At 37.2% G+C, this 16,612-nt stretch overlaps 1 protein-coding gene across 37 annotated transcripts in view; it reads right to left on the bottom strand.

The window, feature by feature from the left end:
* The window catches only part of CNOT2 (CCR4-NOT transcription complex subunit 2), a 110,861-nt gene that overhangs the window by 21,446 nt on the left and 72,803 nt on the right, over window positions 1-16,612 (bottom strand). For 29 of the 37 annotated variants that reach the window (XM_070271949.1, XM_070271934.1, XM_070271936.1 and 26 more), the window contains 3 exons: window positions 11,052-11,118; window positions 2,876-3,023; window positions 1,948-2,130 (listed from right to left, as the gene is read on the bottom strand). In XM_070271949.1, coding sequence (XP_070128050.1) covers window positions 1,948-2,130; window positions 2,876-3,023; window positions 11,052-11,118 — 398 coding nt within the window. The remainder of the gene's footprint in view (window positions 1-1,947; window positions 2,131-2,875; window positions 3,024-11,051; window positions 11,119-16,612) is intronic. The other 8 variants (XM_070271964.1, XM_070271965.1, XM_070271961.1 and 5 more) reach the window with 2 other exon arrangements.

Here is a 16,612-nt window from a genome sequence, read left to right as displayed (position 1 = left end):
CCTCAATTCTGAATTAATGCACAATTGGTACCTGGTAAATAGTTACAAATGCCTCCCTTTTTTGCACAAGCCTAAACATGGGAAAAAACCAAAAACAAAAAATAAGACTGAACTGAAAGCAAGGCCAGAAGTAATTAAGAACGTGAAAAAGAACTGTTAATGTAAATTCTACAGGGAAAGTATGCATCTTGAACACCAAATAATCTGATAAAAGTGTATCAGTGTTATGAGTAGGGTTAAACTGAAAATGACACGGGTTTTTGTTTTTCGTCTAAATCTGTAAAACTAACTAAGGCCAAACAGCATTTTCATAAACTATGCAGCTGGTGAAACAATACTCCAGAGCAGAGCATGACAGCCAGCAGGAACCTGTGCAACAGCACCTTAGAGCTGCTGATGGCACAGTACCCTCAAACACCCAAGAAGTACTAAGAGGTGGAAACAGTTCACAATAAATACAACTTATCAAGAGTAACAAGCAGGGTTTCAGAGACCCATTTCATTGACAATTCATGAGCAAAGAAATTTTTAAGAACAATTAAAATGTGAAAAAATATGGAAAGGCAAAAATTTAAGTATACATTCAACAAACAATACTACAAGAATGTGGAGAGAGGTGATAAAGCCCAAAAGGTCTTATATGATTAGGAAGCTATCAAGGGGGTGAGCATTTTGATAACCTTTTACAAATAATAACTTTTTAAATAACCAAAAGAGCAGTAAAATTACAAAAGAAATACTCAAAAGTCTAAATGAAAGTAAGAACTGGAGCTTACTGGATGAAGGTTAAATGAGAAATGTGCTAACATTCTATTTTAATTCAGATTTTATAACTACTAGATAAAAGAAAGTGAATTAAATTAGCATGATGATAGCAACTAGATCCAGGTCCTTTTTCCCACTATAGTTTCCCATGAAAAAAAATGGCAATAAATTTCAATGCTGTTTTTGCAAGAAAGCAAGCTTTATATCGTAGACATAACTCATAAAATTACTTAAACAGTTTAAAAATCCTAACAAACAGGATCACTGGTCTTCATATTGTTATCACGATTACATAGTAGTATATGCAACGGGCAGTGCAAAAAAGAGTGAAAAAGCACAACAGCTCAAATTTTTATTGTAAGTCCCAGGATAGGACACTATTTTCAAATACTGTAGATGTTGTCTTAAAAAGTCCTTGGTCAGGGGCTGGCCTGGTGGTGTAGTGGTTAAGTCTGCGCATTCCACTTCAGTGAACCAGGGTTCACAGGTTCCGATGCTGGGCGCAGACCTACACACCACTCATCAAGCCATGCTGTGACGGCGTCCCAATTCAAAAAATAGAGGAAGACTGGCACAGATGTTAGCTCAGCAACAATCTTGCTCAAGCAACAATCTTGCTCAAGCAACAAGAGGAGGATTGGCAATAGATATTAACTCAGGACTAATCTTCCTCACCAAAAAAAACACAAAAAACAAAAAAACAACCCACCAAACAACAACAGCAAAAAAGTCTTTGGTCAGTAAGTCACCAAAGCACAGAACTGAATTTGGGTTGAAAAGGTACTCAACCAAAGCGTGTGAGGCACAGGAGTCACAGTCAGACTCGTCTCCAGCCCTGTTTCTAAGGCTGGACTCTGCCCACAGGAGACCAGCCTCATGCAACAAAGGAAGGACGCAGCAACAAAAATGGGCCTGGTGGCAACCTAAAAACAATCCTTTTCTGACAACAGTAACAAAAAGCTTTAATGTGCTTTCTAAAATCAGACTGATTTTCCAAAAGAACATGTCTTTAGTTTGGGGGGGTTAAAGTGGTGGTGTACAACAGAAAGAGAATCTTTGGGCATAAATATATGGTGAGACACACTTATGAGAAAGAAGCCAAGAACAGAATGTTGAATATGAAAAGGCAAATTTGAAAATACCCAGAAAGACAGTTATACACAGTATCAATAAACGTCTTACCTGTTCACAGTAAAAGGCTGTCGAGAAGGCTGCTGCTTTGGCATACATATTATGCTTGGCGAGCTTCTGCTGGGGCTACCTAACCCTGAACTGCTCATGCTATTTGTCCTGCTAGGAATTCCAATGCCCTGACCAACCTGGGAGTGGTTCATCATATTCCTAGGATTCATAGGCAAAATACCCCTGAAAAAGAAGTCCATTATACTAAATAAGCTCTCTGTAATCACTCATTAAATTCTCTGTAAATAATCAATTGATCTAACCCTAGAACCTCAAATATACTTTCAAATTGCACTGTTAATTTTTATTAGCTTAATTCTTTTATCATTCCAGCTCTTTCAAAAGAAAAATCAAATAACCAAACCAACAAGAAAGGGCAAATTATAGTGGAACTAATTTAAGGTGATATCTAAGATGAGAGAAGTACTGCTGTGACTACGACATAAAATAATACAAACATATATATTTAGCATAATTTCGTTACAAATGCATGTCATTCCATCTTCTTCATACTAACATGCATCATCTACGATCTACGTAACCTGTTTTATTACTCTCACTAGAGCAACGGGTGCAGTGAGGAGCAGTAGCCAGAATTATCTGAGGAGCAACTTTAAATTGCACATCCTCCTCTGAGGAAGAGAGGTGGCTTTCGGAAAAGCTCCTCAGGTGGAGATTACTTCTTGACACCCACCCAGCTGACACCCAGAAGGCTAGCTGCAGGATAAAACATCTTACACTATACTTATCAATTTGCAATGAAATAAAATGAGCACAGGGTATCAACTCTCTTTTCCTCAGTGAAAGACACTGAACCAGAAAATCAATAGTTTTCTTATTAAATAGTTACCTTACTAAAAAAACTAAAAAGCTTGCTTACTCTACAAAGACAGCATTTTGCAAGATATTCTGGCCCATCAATAAATACCTGCTTGGAGATGGAGGCGTGTGAAGTGACATTGTTGGTACCCCTGTTGTTGGCGTGACGTGGCTCGGTAACTGAGTGCCTTGTGATAAGCTGCGATTTAACTGAGGGGTATTGTTGCTCATCCCCCTCATTGGAAGGCCTAGTGCACCTATTAAAAAAATTCAGAAGAAGGAAATTCATTGCCACCAGGAATGAAATTGTTATCCATCTTCTGGAGTTGGCAATTTAAAACATTTTAAAATGACCTAATATGTAAAATAATATGCAAATTTTAAATGGATATATACTTAATTAACCCCCAAATGGACTCTGATTTTAACAAAAATATGTTCTATCTGAAATTTAATATTATGAATGGATATTTCTTTCACATTTCTATCTTCTTTTCACATTTCTTTTTACAATAAACTATGTCTATCAATGACTGTAACAATTACATGACTTCTGTTTCAATAAAAACATGTTATACAAATACTTCTAAGAAATTTGTCGTCTTGTGTAAGCTTATGTTTTAAAATCGTGACTGAGGTACACGGACATTTAACCCTGCTCTACTGAGGAAGCTTTAATTTTTATATGATCCTTTTTAAATGCATTTAAGAAAAAGTCTCTGTACTACTATTTATACATACGTACTACTCAATATTATAATTTTTATGAACTCAACATAAATGTCAGCAACTGTTTAAAAACTCAACCTGATACAGCTACGAGAGACAAGAATTTAAAATATTTTAAAAGATTTCAAAGTACAAGGACCTTGTGTAGATCTGCTCCCCCTGGGGCTAGAGCAGGGAGGGATGTGTGCCAACAGGTGTATTTTTAAAGACTACTGAGGGTTCACCGTTCAGATACAAAACATAGAAAGAAAATTAACCAACTGGGATAAACTTATTTCAAAAATGTATGGCATATTTTCTACCTTTTTATTAATATGAAATATAAATTACTTTCTTAATGACTCAGAATAATTGTCATGGATAGCTAATGTTATAAATGTTTATTTTTCCCCTTTTATCCTTCACAGTAAGGATGTTCAGCTGTCACTACGATGTCATCATATCTGCCTATGATTGCCTCCTTGCCTCCATCATCCTGCCCCACTGTTAGTGCTTTCTATTTCTAGTCTGCCATGGAATGGCTCATCAGTCAACTAAGCTTGTTCTGCACTGGAGGTTCAACAAAAGTGATAGGATGGAGTGAAAGCTAGTGAATAAGTAGATGCCTTTAGTGCTAGGAATTTAAAGTGACTGTTTTTCCCCTTTTTGGTCCAACAATTTCAAAGACCTGAATAGTTTGAAACTATGCCCTGTAAAAAAAAATTGGAATAGTACATATACTCTGAATGTTTTCCTTCAACTATCTTTGCAAAATTTCTCTTTCAGCAAAACAATGTAGCACCTCCTAACCTAAGGATACCAGTGGATCACAAAGACGTCACTGGAATCTGCCAACCTCAGGACTAGGCTTACAGCCTAATTTTGCCTCTCAACTGAACGAAGCCAATGAATCCAATTCAATATGGCTACCATGTTCTGTGTGTACTCCTTCACTCGTGTTCCCTGAAGACATGAGCTTGGTTCTGCATTTCTTTCAGTCATGGCCTAGGTTATACGTTGGTTTATTTAGTCACCATATGTATGTCTGGTCACTACAAGTTTTGTGACCATGAGTATGCCACTAGCTGCAGCCACTTTCTCTGAATCTGAGACAAAATAAGGAAGAATAGCAGATTAAAATCAGCCAATACAAGATATCTTGAGAAGAAATAAGTCTTTTCTTTCTGTCAAGCACACCACTTTCCCTCCAGGTCCTCTAGATGCTCCCACAATGAACCACCAAAGTGATACTTTTCACCTCACTCATTCGACAAACATTTATTGAGTGCCTACTATGTCCTAAGCACTGTGCTAGCTTGCTGGGGTTACAGTAGTGAACAAGACAGAAAAAGCTCCTACCACAGGGAGCTTACATCCTTCTCCCCAAACACGCTGTCCTAAAGTCAGCTATAGCTGCAAATTTCCCACAGGAATGTTTCTCATGGTTACTGATCACCAAGAAATATTACACAATTTTAGAGACAGAGGGACCTTAAAGATCACTAAGTCCAATGTTCACATTTTACAGATGAGGAATTTGAGCCTCAGATAAGTTACCTGACTTCTGCAAGGTGACACAAAGAACCAAGAGTAGAATTTAGATTTCTTAGCTCCTACTGTTCTTAATGGCAGTGCTGTGGGAGCCCAGCACCACGCTAAATGAACATCCTTGTGAGTGCCTACTGAACCGCAATGCCCATTATCCAGTCTATTTTTCTCTTGCTTTCTTTTTCTTTTCTGAGTATGTTTACTTCTCCTCAAACTTTTTCTCAACCTCTACCACTTGCTCTCTTCCCTCCTCTTTCTTTCTCCCTCTCTCTAGACAGCCAAGTTTTCTTCCCTCTAGTTTTCCTTCCCTTTCCTTTCACTCCTTCTGTATCTTCATCACTATAAATAAACACTTTCCAAAAATCTAGAACCATTCTGCTCTTTTCTACTAATTGATAAGTCCTACAAAAGACTCAGTGAGATTTCTTTATTTTAACCCTTTGTACACATATTATTCCACGCTGTATTATGAAAATTTATAACTTCAGAAATATTGCAGAGATCAGAGATTATCTGAATATTAGCAAAAAAAACTTTTGGAGAAGGAAACAAAAATGGGTACGGTTATTTATCTAGTGAATTGCGGATTGGCACATTTGAGTTAATTTATCGTGCTGAGAGTAGACGAAGACAGTATGATTTAAAGAAACTCAAAGATTAGCATTTATTTTTATTTTTTCTTCAACACTCGATTTCATAAAAACAGCTAATAAGTTCAAGAACTCCGAGTTGCAATTTGTTGAACTAGGTAAGTATGAAAAAAAAAAATCAAAAGAGAAGCGAGTAGTGCATCAATTTCAAACTGGATCTCAACCCTTGAATACTTAATAATAGAGTTATTTTAAATTCAATTTAAAACCTCAACTCTTTTAAAACATAAAGAATTAATATAACTGAACAGGAACATACAAAGTTATATTTTTATGAAGCAAAATATACTGTCATTAAATTTGAGTTACTTGAATCAAACTATTGTAACTGGGTAGGGTCGAGGAGGGAAAAATTTATACCTCTACTAGTTTAATTAGAAAAAATCAGAGAAAATCATCTCCAAACACCATACCATGAAGCAGACATGCAAACTAAAGGAAAAAAGCAGTGCATAAAATGTTTTTTGATATAAAATAACTTCAATAACTTTACCTTTAACGGGTAAAAACATAAATACGTATGCATGAGTTTGCGTATGGGCAGGTGACTGGGCGGGCAGGAGAACGAAAATTCATAAAGCACCTAACAACTGTGTGTCAAGCACTATGCTACTTCATCTCCTTTCCTCCTCATAACAACCTCATAGAGAAGGTATTTATCCTCTTGTTTCAGATAACGAATAAAAGAATGAAGAAAAAAAGTTAAAAAGCAGTTAAAAATGTTATCATTCTGAATTAAATTTTTCTTTCCATTCAACAAATTGATAATAAAGAATACAACGTAAGGAGAAATACACAAACACACTCTAAGTAGATCTCTACCTCTAATTTGGCAGGGTGCTAAACAAAGAATGAGTTCAATTCTTTATTGATCATTTACCAGAAATTCAAAAGAACATGATTTAAGAAATGTTTCCACGAATTATTTCCACTGTACAAACTGATTAACAAAACATCCCTTAAATACTTATCACAAAATATGCCATCCTTTATTCAATCTTCAGCTAAAAATAAACAACATTAATACATCATAAGGAAAAAATTCAATCGCAGCAACCAAATCCCTAATACTCACACTTAAATGAAGTCTCCTGAAATCTTTATTAAGGAAAGGGAAGAAAATCCCTAATTGACGTAAGAGGGCTTAAAGTACCACCCTTTCCAATGCCAAAGCAACCTGCTTCCTCTAGGAACTCAATGTCTTGCCCACACTAACAAAGGACAACCCTCTTCGTTCCTCCAGCGGGTCCTGCACTTAGCTGGTTCATCTTCCCCGTAATATTCTCTCATTATGCAATTTCCCTCATTAAAACCAAAGGATGTAACAGAGAGAAAATTCTCCAGAAATCACCCAACTAAGTTACAGATGAAGATCTGCTAACTATGTTACAGATGAAGAACTAACATCAGGCATTAAGTGACTTGCCCAAGATCACAATAATGAAGAGTAAAAATAATGATCCAATTTCTTGACGCCTATTTCAATCCCTTTTTTCAGTCAATCACTTTCTACTTCTTACAGTAGCTGCTAAATTTTGCATCACCTGGGGAACTTTAATCTCTGGATCCCATGCCCAGAAATTGTGGCTTAGTCTGGGTCTGCATAATTCATGAGCAGCAGGATTTTGAAAACTCTCCAGGTGTTTCTAGGCGTGCAGCCAGGGTTGAGAACTGAATGCTTGTCATATCATGTACAGAGTACTGAGAATACAAGGCAATGAAGACATGCAATAACAAAATGCAGTAACATCAATGCGGTGTGTGTGCTGTACAGAGACGACACAACGGAGCGTGACCTCTCCCACCACGCCTCTGCACGATCTAGCATGGCGCAATATATATATATGGTAGGCACTCAGTGAGTATCTGTTCAACTCAACTCCCACCTCCTTTCAAAGCTTTCTCATACTATTGCAGCTTTCTGTGCTTTTCTCTCCAAACCGTAAGTCTGCCCCTACCACTCAACATGATACTTTTTAACTTACGTATCTAACAGCTGTGTGCTGTTATTCAATATTTTCCATATAAATATTTCTTGACCTCCCGAACTATAACACGTGCTTCTTGAGAGCAAGAAATCACAAAGCATTCAGTATTAATTCAAGTATCTGTTAAATGGTCCTACAATTGCCTGAAGCTACCAAAATGTACATTGCCCAATTACACTGTCAACACCATCACTTCTGAACCATACCACCTGTGCTCTGGTTCGCCACAATACAAGCAGCCTTCACACAGGAGTTCTTAAAACAGGAGGACAAAGGGATGTTGCTGAAAGCGTGAGACTAGGCCGCTGCTCTCAAGCTAGGAGTCAGATCCCAGAAAGATAAGTTTACTTCCTCTCCCAGCTAGAAGCTTAGGTCCTCTGAGAATTCAGATATAAATGTGCATAATGGATTCATACAGACAGCTAGTTAACCTATGTGCCTATAAGACAATAGGCATAACAGAAATGCACCATAAACAGTAATTTTCTTTTTCTATAATCCTTCAAGGCTCTAAATCCTGTTGGTAAATAAGAAAAAGTCACTCCAACTACACTATCACTTAACTTGAATGTATTGACTATCCAGGAGAAATTAATTCCTAGTTCCCTGTTCATTCCAATATAGCAGACAGCTTCAGGGAGCCCAGGGGTCGTTAAACCCATAAGGTGTACCTAAAGCCTTGTGCATACAGTCACAGAAGACAAGGAAAGGTCATACAACTTGGAAGCAAGACTCTGTTCACTGTCTTCCACGGTTATCATGGGCACAGTATTCACATGAACTCCTGGATGAAAAGTTACTCACATATTTGGATACAATCACACTATCCTAGAACCTGTAATCATACAAGAACCCTAGTCCAGCATTTGCTGGGTACCCTTACGTACTACACAATCACTTCTACCCCAATCTGGCAAAATGTAGGTTTAAGCAGCTCTGTGTCCATTCCAAGAGGAATTCCCTCCCTTGTTTTATCTCCGTGAGTCAGTTTTGAAGGGGGCACTCGTTCTTCTCCACCTCTAACCTCTCTAATCATCAAGAACACAAGACAGCAGACCTCCATTTTAATGACACAAATTCCTACTCAACTTTGCCAGTCTGAATACAGTTAATGGTGGTACTCAGCACACTTGAGAGGCCAGAGAGCTTTTACTTATATCAAGCCCAAAGCACAATTACAATCAGTTGCCCTAAGAATAACATTACTAATCTACTCCCATCTACTTAATCCTTCTATCTCCTCATCCTTTATTAAGATCAGCCCTTCAAGTTTCATCATTCTGACTGACTGACACTATTCAAACCCTGACCCTTAAGTCCCACGTGGTGGCCGGTGTTCTGACAAGGTGTGTGTTTGGAGTGCTTCCCAGCTAAATGACCCAGCCGGCCCTCTCAGATCCATCCTAACAGACGCTGGAAACCCAGGCTGTCTTTTCCACTACTTGTAGTTTCTAGATCTGTACCCTGGAAAGGAATAATTGACTTGAGGCATTTTAGTTCCAGCTGATGTAACGTTCAATTTTCTGTAGGCTAATCCCTACAACGACAGTTAAGAGTGAGCCACGCAGTAAAAATGCTGGTTCCCCAGTGTTACGGGAATACAGCCATTTACTATACTAAACTCCAACGGGAAATGTTTGTTATATATGACTTCTTTCTAAACTAATAAAGTACCTTAAAATATTTTCTTCTAATGGAAATAACTATGCTTATTTATTAATCTTTGTACATCCTTAACAATCAGCACAATCATTTACACAAATTAAGAAGTCAATGAATGTCTACCGTACCAATGAAATAACTCTATTTGAAACCTAACCCATTCCATATGTTAGCCCAATTACAATTTCACATTTGCAGGTTGAAAAGATTAGATCAGATTTTTAAAGTCCATATAGCTGGTATTACATTGTAAAATAATTGCCATCTCCTTCATTCCATGCCTTAGCTTCTCAAATATAATTCTTCTCCATTCCATGTCTACTTTCTGCTGTGATAAATTGTGAGGTAAAAAACCAAACCAAAACAAAACAAAGTAAGTTCTTTGCAGTTACTCTACAGAAATAAAGGGTAGCCTTAAAATAACTACTATTTCCATGGTAACGGTTACCAGAAAGGTGAAAGTCACAGGTTTCACAATAAAACACAGGTTAAATGAAACAAATTACTAGCTAAAAATATTCCCTCAACAACGAGGATCAACATTTGTGGATAAATAAGGAACACCTTTTTATGTAATAAACTTTTAAAATATGTTTTCCACTTAACTAGAGGAAAACTGCTAATATCTATTTATTTAATACTTCTGTATTAAGGAAATCATTTTCCATAGCAAAAGAGGAAGGCCACAAGAGATTGAGAGAAAAACGCAGATAGAAACCATATTTGTCTAACAAAGTAAGTTTCTTCCCCCTACTAAACTTCAAAATCAATCTGAAGGGTGAAGTGGTATTATAAACTATTCTGATATATATCAAAACTTTGCCTTTTATTATACTGGGAAAGAGTTCCAAATCAAGTAAGTGATTTTAATTTGAAGCTGGTTAAGATACTCGGTCATCAGACTGTCTCCTCCAGTTACGTGATGATTGCGTAATCTTTGCTAGGAACTTACAGCCCTTCTGACTCTCCCCTCCCATTACCAGAGACAAGAGATCGGCAGTCTCTGACACTAACAGAGACAATAAAATCTTACTAATCTATAACGGTTTGGGAAATTAATTTGAAAAACTAGAAGACTCAGTAGTTTAGTTTTATAAGAATTTCATGTGATAATAACAGCTGACATTTATTGAGCGCTTACTATGCGCCGGGCTCTGTGCTGAGTGCTATGAAAGTGTCACAACATTTACAAAGAAATAAAAACCTGTACATGGAAAAAGCACTGGACTGTTAGTCAAAAACATAGATTCTATACCCAGATCGAGCTAAAGTAAAAGAAGAAATATTTGCTAAACAAAGAGAACATTTCACGGAATGTTAAGTAATGGGCTTACGTTAACAAAAAGGCCAAAAGACACAAACCACAAAACAACCTACTCAACTGACCAAACAAAAACTCTTTAACTTCCTCTAATTGAAAACACAGAGGATGTCTATTTTTAATTTGTTTAGCAAATTCTTCTTCAAAACTACTATGAAGGAACATACAGATACAAAAGATATAGAAATAGATTTCAATCTATCCTGTATCTAAATAACAAATTTTGAATTAGAAAGCTCTGAAATAATGAAGTATTGCTATATAAGTAAAATAAGGAAAACTGAAAATTAAACGATCTTTCCTTTCAAACCCTAGAATAAACCCACGAGGGCAGCATTGGTTGTTCTTTATTTGGTAGTTATTTTTTTCCTTAAATAAAGTATCCCAGAATAAATACAAAATTCTTACTTTGTTGCCCGTATAAACTTGCCCCAAACTGAGACAGCTGACCTGATGTAGATGGTGATGCCAGCATCTAGAAACAAATTAATTACATTAGAGCATAAAAAAGTACACAGAGCATTGCATTTACACTTTACAAATCTATATACAATATACCATAATATGTGAGAGTTAAACCCACATTTCTCATTCTTCAGAAAAACATAAAACAAACAACACATAATAAATTCCACGTTTCTTAAGAGAATATCACAATTGGATGAAATCAAACTCTGCAAATAAAATTAACTTTTGATTACTACAAAAGGTTTTTTGCCCCTAGTTACTCTAAATGAAACTATAGCAGCACCATTATTTCATTTAAAAAAAAAACAAACTAGGCTAACAAAAACATGGAGAGTATCTCAAAAAGTCAGCCTCTATAAATTTATAAGTGAAATTACTTGATTCTTAGATAATCTATTAAGCTAACTTCTAAACTTAGTTTACTAAAATTCAAAATAAAATTACCTAAATAGAAAAGTGTTGTATTTTGTAAGAATAGTTCCTGACTTTGAATATACATATAATTGATGTGTATAAATTGGGCAGAAAAATCTAAGAAACATACACACAACCATGTAACAGAGAGATGACACAACACCAAAGGACAAGTCAAAAACACTTACAAAAATACACAGACATGGCATATAACGTATAGTTTGTTAGTGAGTGATGTGAATTTCATGGCACCTGTGGACAATGCCTTTCAATTTATTGCATCAACATCTTTTTTTTACCCTAGAATTAAATTCTCTGAAGGCATGTTATATTCACGGAACATGTTATATTCATTTCTATTTCCTCAAAGAGACTGGCACTGAATGTGACAGTGCTGTACACAAAGTACATATTCAAGCTGAGTACATGAAAATGTGTATGTATTGAAAGTGCATGTCTGTGCATTCCCTGCCTTATATTCTGCAACCATCAAAACACGTTAATTAGATAAGACACAGGCCATGTCATCAAGAGGGTTATAATGTAGTGGAAGAAGAGAACGAATTGCACAACTAGTTATATTCGAGGGCACAAAGTAGTAGGTACTCCAAAGGAAGGACAAAGTGTCATCAGAGGAAGACACTTCTAAACAAGGGTGAGCTAACAGGAATACTGGCAGAGGGTAACACCTGCTATGGGTACAGCTGAGGGGTCTCCCAGGCTGAGACCACGCTGTGAATATAGGTGTGACCAAAGTTAGTGAGATGGTTAGAATACAAATGCAACAAGAAACATGAGTGAGTGGATAAGAGGGGACTTAGGGAAAGGAGGTGAGACTCACTCCTGTGCCCACTGGGGCAGAGAAAAATGGGCCAGACTGCAAAGGGTCTTCTTAAATGTCCTACAAAAAGGCCTACCCACTATGGCAATAAAGAGGAAAAAAAGATTAAGACATGATCAAGTTGTGCTTTGGAGAGACAATTCCTATAACAAAACTGGATGGAGAGGGTGAGATACTAACTAGAACTGCTGAGCTGGGACTACAGAGAGGCACTCTGGCGGCAGAAGCAAGGGCACTTGATGTCTTGCTGTAACAGCTAAGAATGGGGAAAAGGAGGCGGGTAGAGAATCAGCAGACAGGGAACCATGAGAGGCCACTGTGCAGTTTCCAGTGAAGAAGTGTGCTGACATTGACCACAGGAGGAAAACCAGGAGGAGAAATATTTAAACAGAGGTTTTACAATACACATTTCATGCTATTTTCATGTCAAAATTCTGAGTTGTTTTAATTATTCCAAAATTCAGAAAAATTTTTATACAACAGTAGTTTTAAACTAATAATACACATCAGACTTCTTCTGAGGTAGGGACAAGCTACACACTACTCTCAAAACAGGAGTATTTAAATATAGTAACAAATTTCCTAAAAAAAGCACCAAACCTTATAAATATTCCTTCTCAAACCCAGAGGGTATGCAATCTAAATAATTAAACTGAAAGAACACAGATTTTACGCCTGATCAAGTTCTTCATTAGGCACAATCGCCTTTACTGTCACCACATAACTGGAAATACTTCAAGTATATTAAAGGCTCATTTCCAAATTGCAAGAATAAATTCATAGAAAATCTTTAATATATAATGAAGCTTTAGTTGGTGACAAAAAGGTAAAAAGTTCCTATAAAATGCTTAAGAAGCATGATTTTGTCATTAAAGCTGTAAATGAAAAATAAGAGTACAGTTGTTTCCAAAGCCTTCAAATATAAGACGTTGGTCAACATGAATGCATGACTTAGAATGATCCATAACATGAAGATTTTTAGAATGGACTACTTAAAATTTTACTTTTCCCAGAAATTTATATGTGAGTGAATACATAACTCCAAAGACCACATTTCTGTCTCCTTCCTCACAAAGGTTACACATCGACAAAGGAGCCACCAGTGTGCCAAGACGTCAGCAGTGGAGGTCAAGGAGGGCGGGGGCGCAGCATGAAGTAGAGAAGGATAACTCCCCAGTCCTAGTACTGGAGACCAAGAGCAGTAAGATGACCCACTTACCAGTGTGACATATTAAACAGCGTCATTTTCTCTATGTGTGAGTACACGAAGCAGGTTAGGAAACAGTTTTACAGGAATATGAAAGCAGCTTAATGTTAAATTTAAGAGTTTATAATCTTCAAAACATCCGTGTAAAATAAGCATTGATCTTTTACATAAACAGATGTTAAAATGGCTGCCTCAAAATGTGTCAAAAATGCAAATACATAATTTCTTATGATATCAATCCCTAATGGTATTTACAGTCATGTGTCGCTTAACGACGGGGACAAATTCTGAGAAATGCATTGTCGTGTGATTTTGTCATTGCATGAACATCAGAGAGTGCACTTACACAACCCTAGATGGTACAGCCCACTACACACCTAGGCTCTATGGTACTAACGGGACCACGATCGCATAAGCGGTCTGTCACTGACCAAAATGTCATTATGCGGCGCATGACTGTATTTTTAAACTCTGAAACCATGCCTCATGGAATCTATCAGTGCTGAAAATGGATCTCACACACAATGAAGGAATGTCAGTAGGCAGAAATGCTACATGTGAGGGCAAAGAAAATGCACAAGAAATGCACGCTGGCAGAGCATAACTACATTTAACAGACAACAGAAAATTTATATATTTTTTAAATGCTGGAAGTTAATAATGTGAAGGTAAACTTCTTAGAAAAATACAGAAATATGGATCAACGACACATTACAGTAGGGTATGCAGCATAAGTGGAAAGAGCCCAGTTTGGGAGTCAAAAAAACTCTGGGTGTTTGAATCCTGGTTCTTCCACTTACCCATGGGACACCAGAGGCACTGTTTCCTTCCTGTAAGATGGAAATGACACGACCTACCTCACAGAGCTGAAGAGAAGATAAAATGAGGTAAGATGCGGCACACAGCAGGTGCTCAATAAACGGCAGCAGCAGCTGTTAATAATCTAACCTTCCCCATGCAGGACTCTTATTAACAACAGTCAGAGGGCACTCAGCCTTTGAGGAATTTGTTGACTAGCACCCTAAATTTATATGTTTTTAGTTATATGTTTGCCTGAGAAGCTAAGAAAGAAGTTTATCATCACAAATCCCAGGTAAAATAAGGAGTACAACTTGTGTCCTTAGAGGGGCAAAGGGTAGAAAAAGATTGGATGTCACATAATTAGTAGAACAGGAAACCAACAAGCAGGTTGCTGTGTTCCCAGTCCAAAGCCATGGTAACCGTTAGACTCTTCCTCATGGCTCTGAGTCTGTAACACGCACTGCAGTCGAACAACGACACTAAAGGTCAGGAAGTAACTAAAGCAGCAAAGTGATGCAAGTAACTTCCCTGACCTAACAAAGAGCCCCTTTATCTTTTGTTTAATATACAGAACATCAAGAAAATCAATAAATTACAAACTCGTTTTTAGGGGCCAGCCCCGTGGCGCAGCAGTTAAGTTTGGACGTTCTGCTTTGACAGCCTGGGATTCTCCAGTTTGGATACCGGGTGGGGACAAGGCACCGCTTGGCAAGCCACACTGTGGTAGGCGTCCCACATATAAAGTAGAGGAAGATGGGCAGGGATGTTAGCTCAGGGCCAGTCTTCCTCAGCAAAAAGAGGAGGATTGGCAGCAGATGTTAGCTCAGGACTAATCTTCCTCAAAACAAAAAAGAAAGAAAGAAAGAAAGAAAGAAACTGTGTTTTTAAAACTATTTCCACTGTTACTAAATACAACTCTGAAACCCATGACCAAAAAAGTCTAAAAAATTTTTGTTTAAAAAAAAGTGTATTTGAAAATAATAAGCAAATCTGGCTCCTGCCAGCAATCCATAACAGCAGAGAAGTGTTAAATATTCTATTCTCCTCATGCTTCTTAATAGTGATCGCCTCTCACAATCATTCCCACCAATAAATGTACCTTCAATCACAAAACCTATTAGGAAACATTAAAATCAGATTGGTCAAGAAATTATTTTCTACGTAAGAACAAATGACTTCAAAATGCAACAAAGTTTTGTTAAATACAAATTCCCTGACCACGAAAGCAATTAAAAAATGAAGTAAGGGCTGGCCCCGTGGCCTAGGACTAAGTTCAGTATGCTCTGCTTCAGCAGTGTAGGTCTGGTTCCCAGACATGGAACTACACCACTTGTTTGTCACTGTCACGCTGTGGCGGCAACCCACATACAAAAAGAGGAAGACAGGCAACAGGCAACAGATGTTGGCTCAGGAAGAATCTCCCTCAGCAAAAAAAAAAAAAAGAGAAAGAAAGAAGTTTTAAAAAGTTCTTTCAAAGTTCATTGTACAGGGGCTACCCCTTGGCCAAGTGGTTAAGTTCATGTGCTCCGCTTCAGCAGCCCACGGTTTCGCCAGTTCAAATCCTGGGCACGGACATGGCACCGTTCATCAAGCCATGCTGAGGCGACATCCCACATGGCACAACCAGAGGCACTCACAACCAGAATATAAACCTATGTACTGGGGGACTTTGGGGAGAAGAAGGAGGAAAAAAAAATTTCATTTTACAATATACTTAAAGGTACAGTGATAACATAATTCCTAGCATTCTGTTATTATCCCAGGACAAAAACAATAAAGAAATATGACTCTATCATATCTACAAACAGAAAAAGAAACACAAGGAAAGGAAGTTCTAGTCTAGACAGAATCTGAAGAACATTTTAAAATTAAATACAGTATGGTTAAAAAAATGAAAGCACTGAAGTCAGAACGAAATCTAGCAAATAGGTACAAAAAGAAAGACTATAAGAAGATAATACATTAAAAAGACCAAAAGAAGACAGGGACAAGGGAGGGAGAAGGCAGAAGAAAAGTCACCAAGTCACAGGACCTGGCAGCTTATGAAAGAGATAACTAACAACAAATTATGAGTTCACTAGGTATTTTAAGTAATTTTGATTAAACCATCAAGTCTTCAAAAACATTTTTAAAAAGTGTAACATATGCTGAAATAGTTAACGTAATTAATTCCTATTGAACATGTAACATTCAAATTCTTCACTTAAAAAGCATGGCGATGAACAAGTTTGTACTGCA

Source organism: Equus caballus, chromosome 6 (assembly GCF_041296265.1).
Source record: "Equus caballus isolate H_3958 breed thoroughbred chromosome 6, TB-T2T, whole genome shotgun sequence".
Taxonomy (NCBI): Eukaryota; Metazoa; Chordata; class Mammalia; order Perissodactyla; family Equidae; genus Equus; species Equus caballus.
This window is presented reverse-complemented; position numbering and strand designations above follow the sequence as displayed.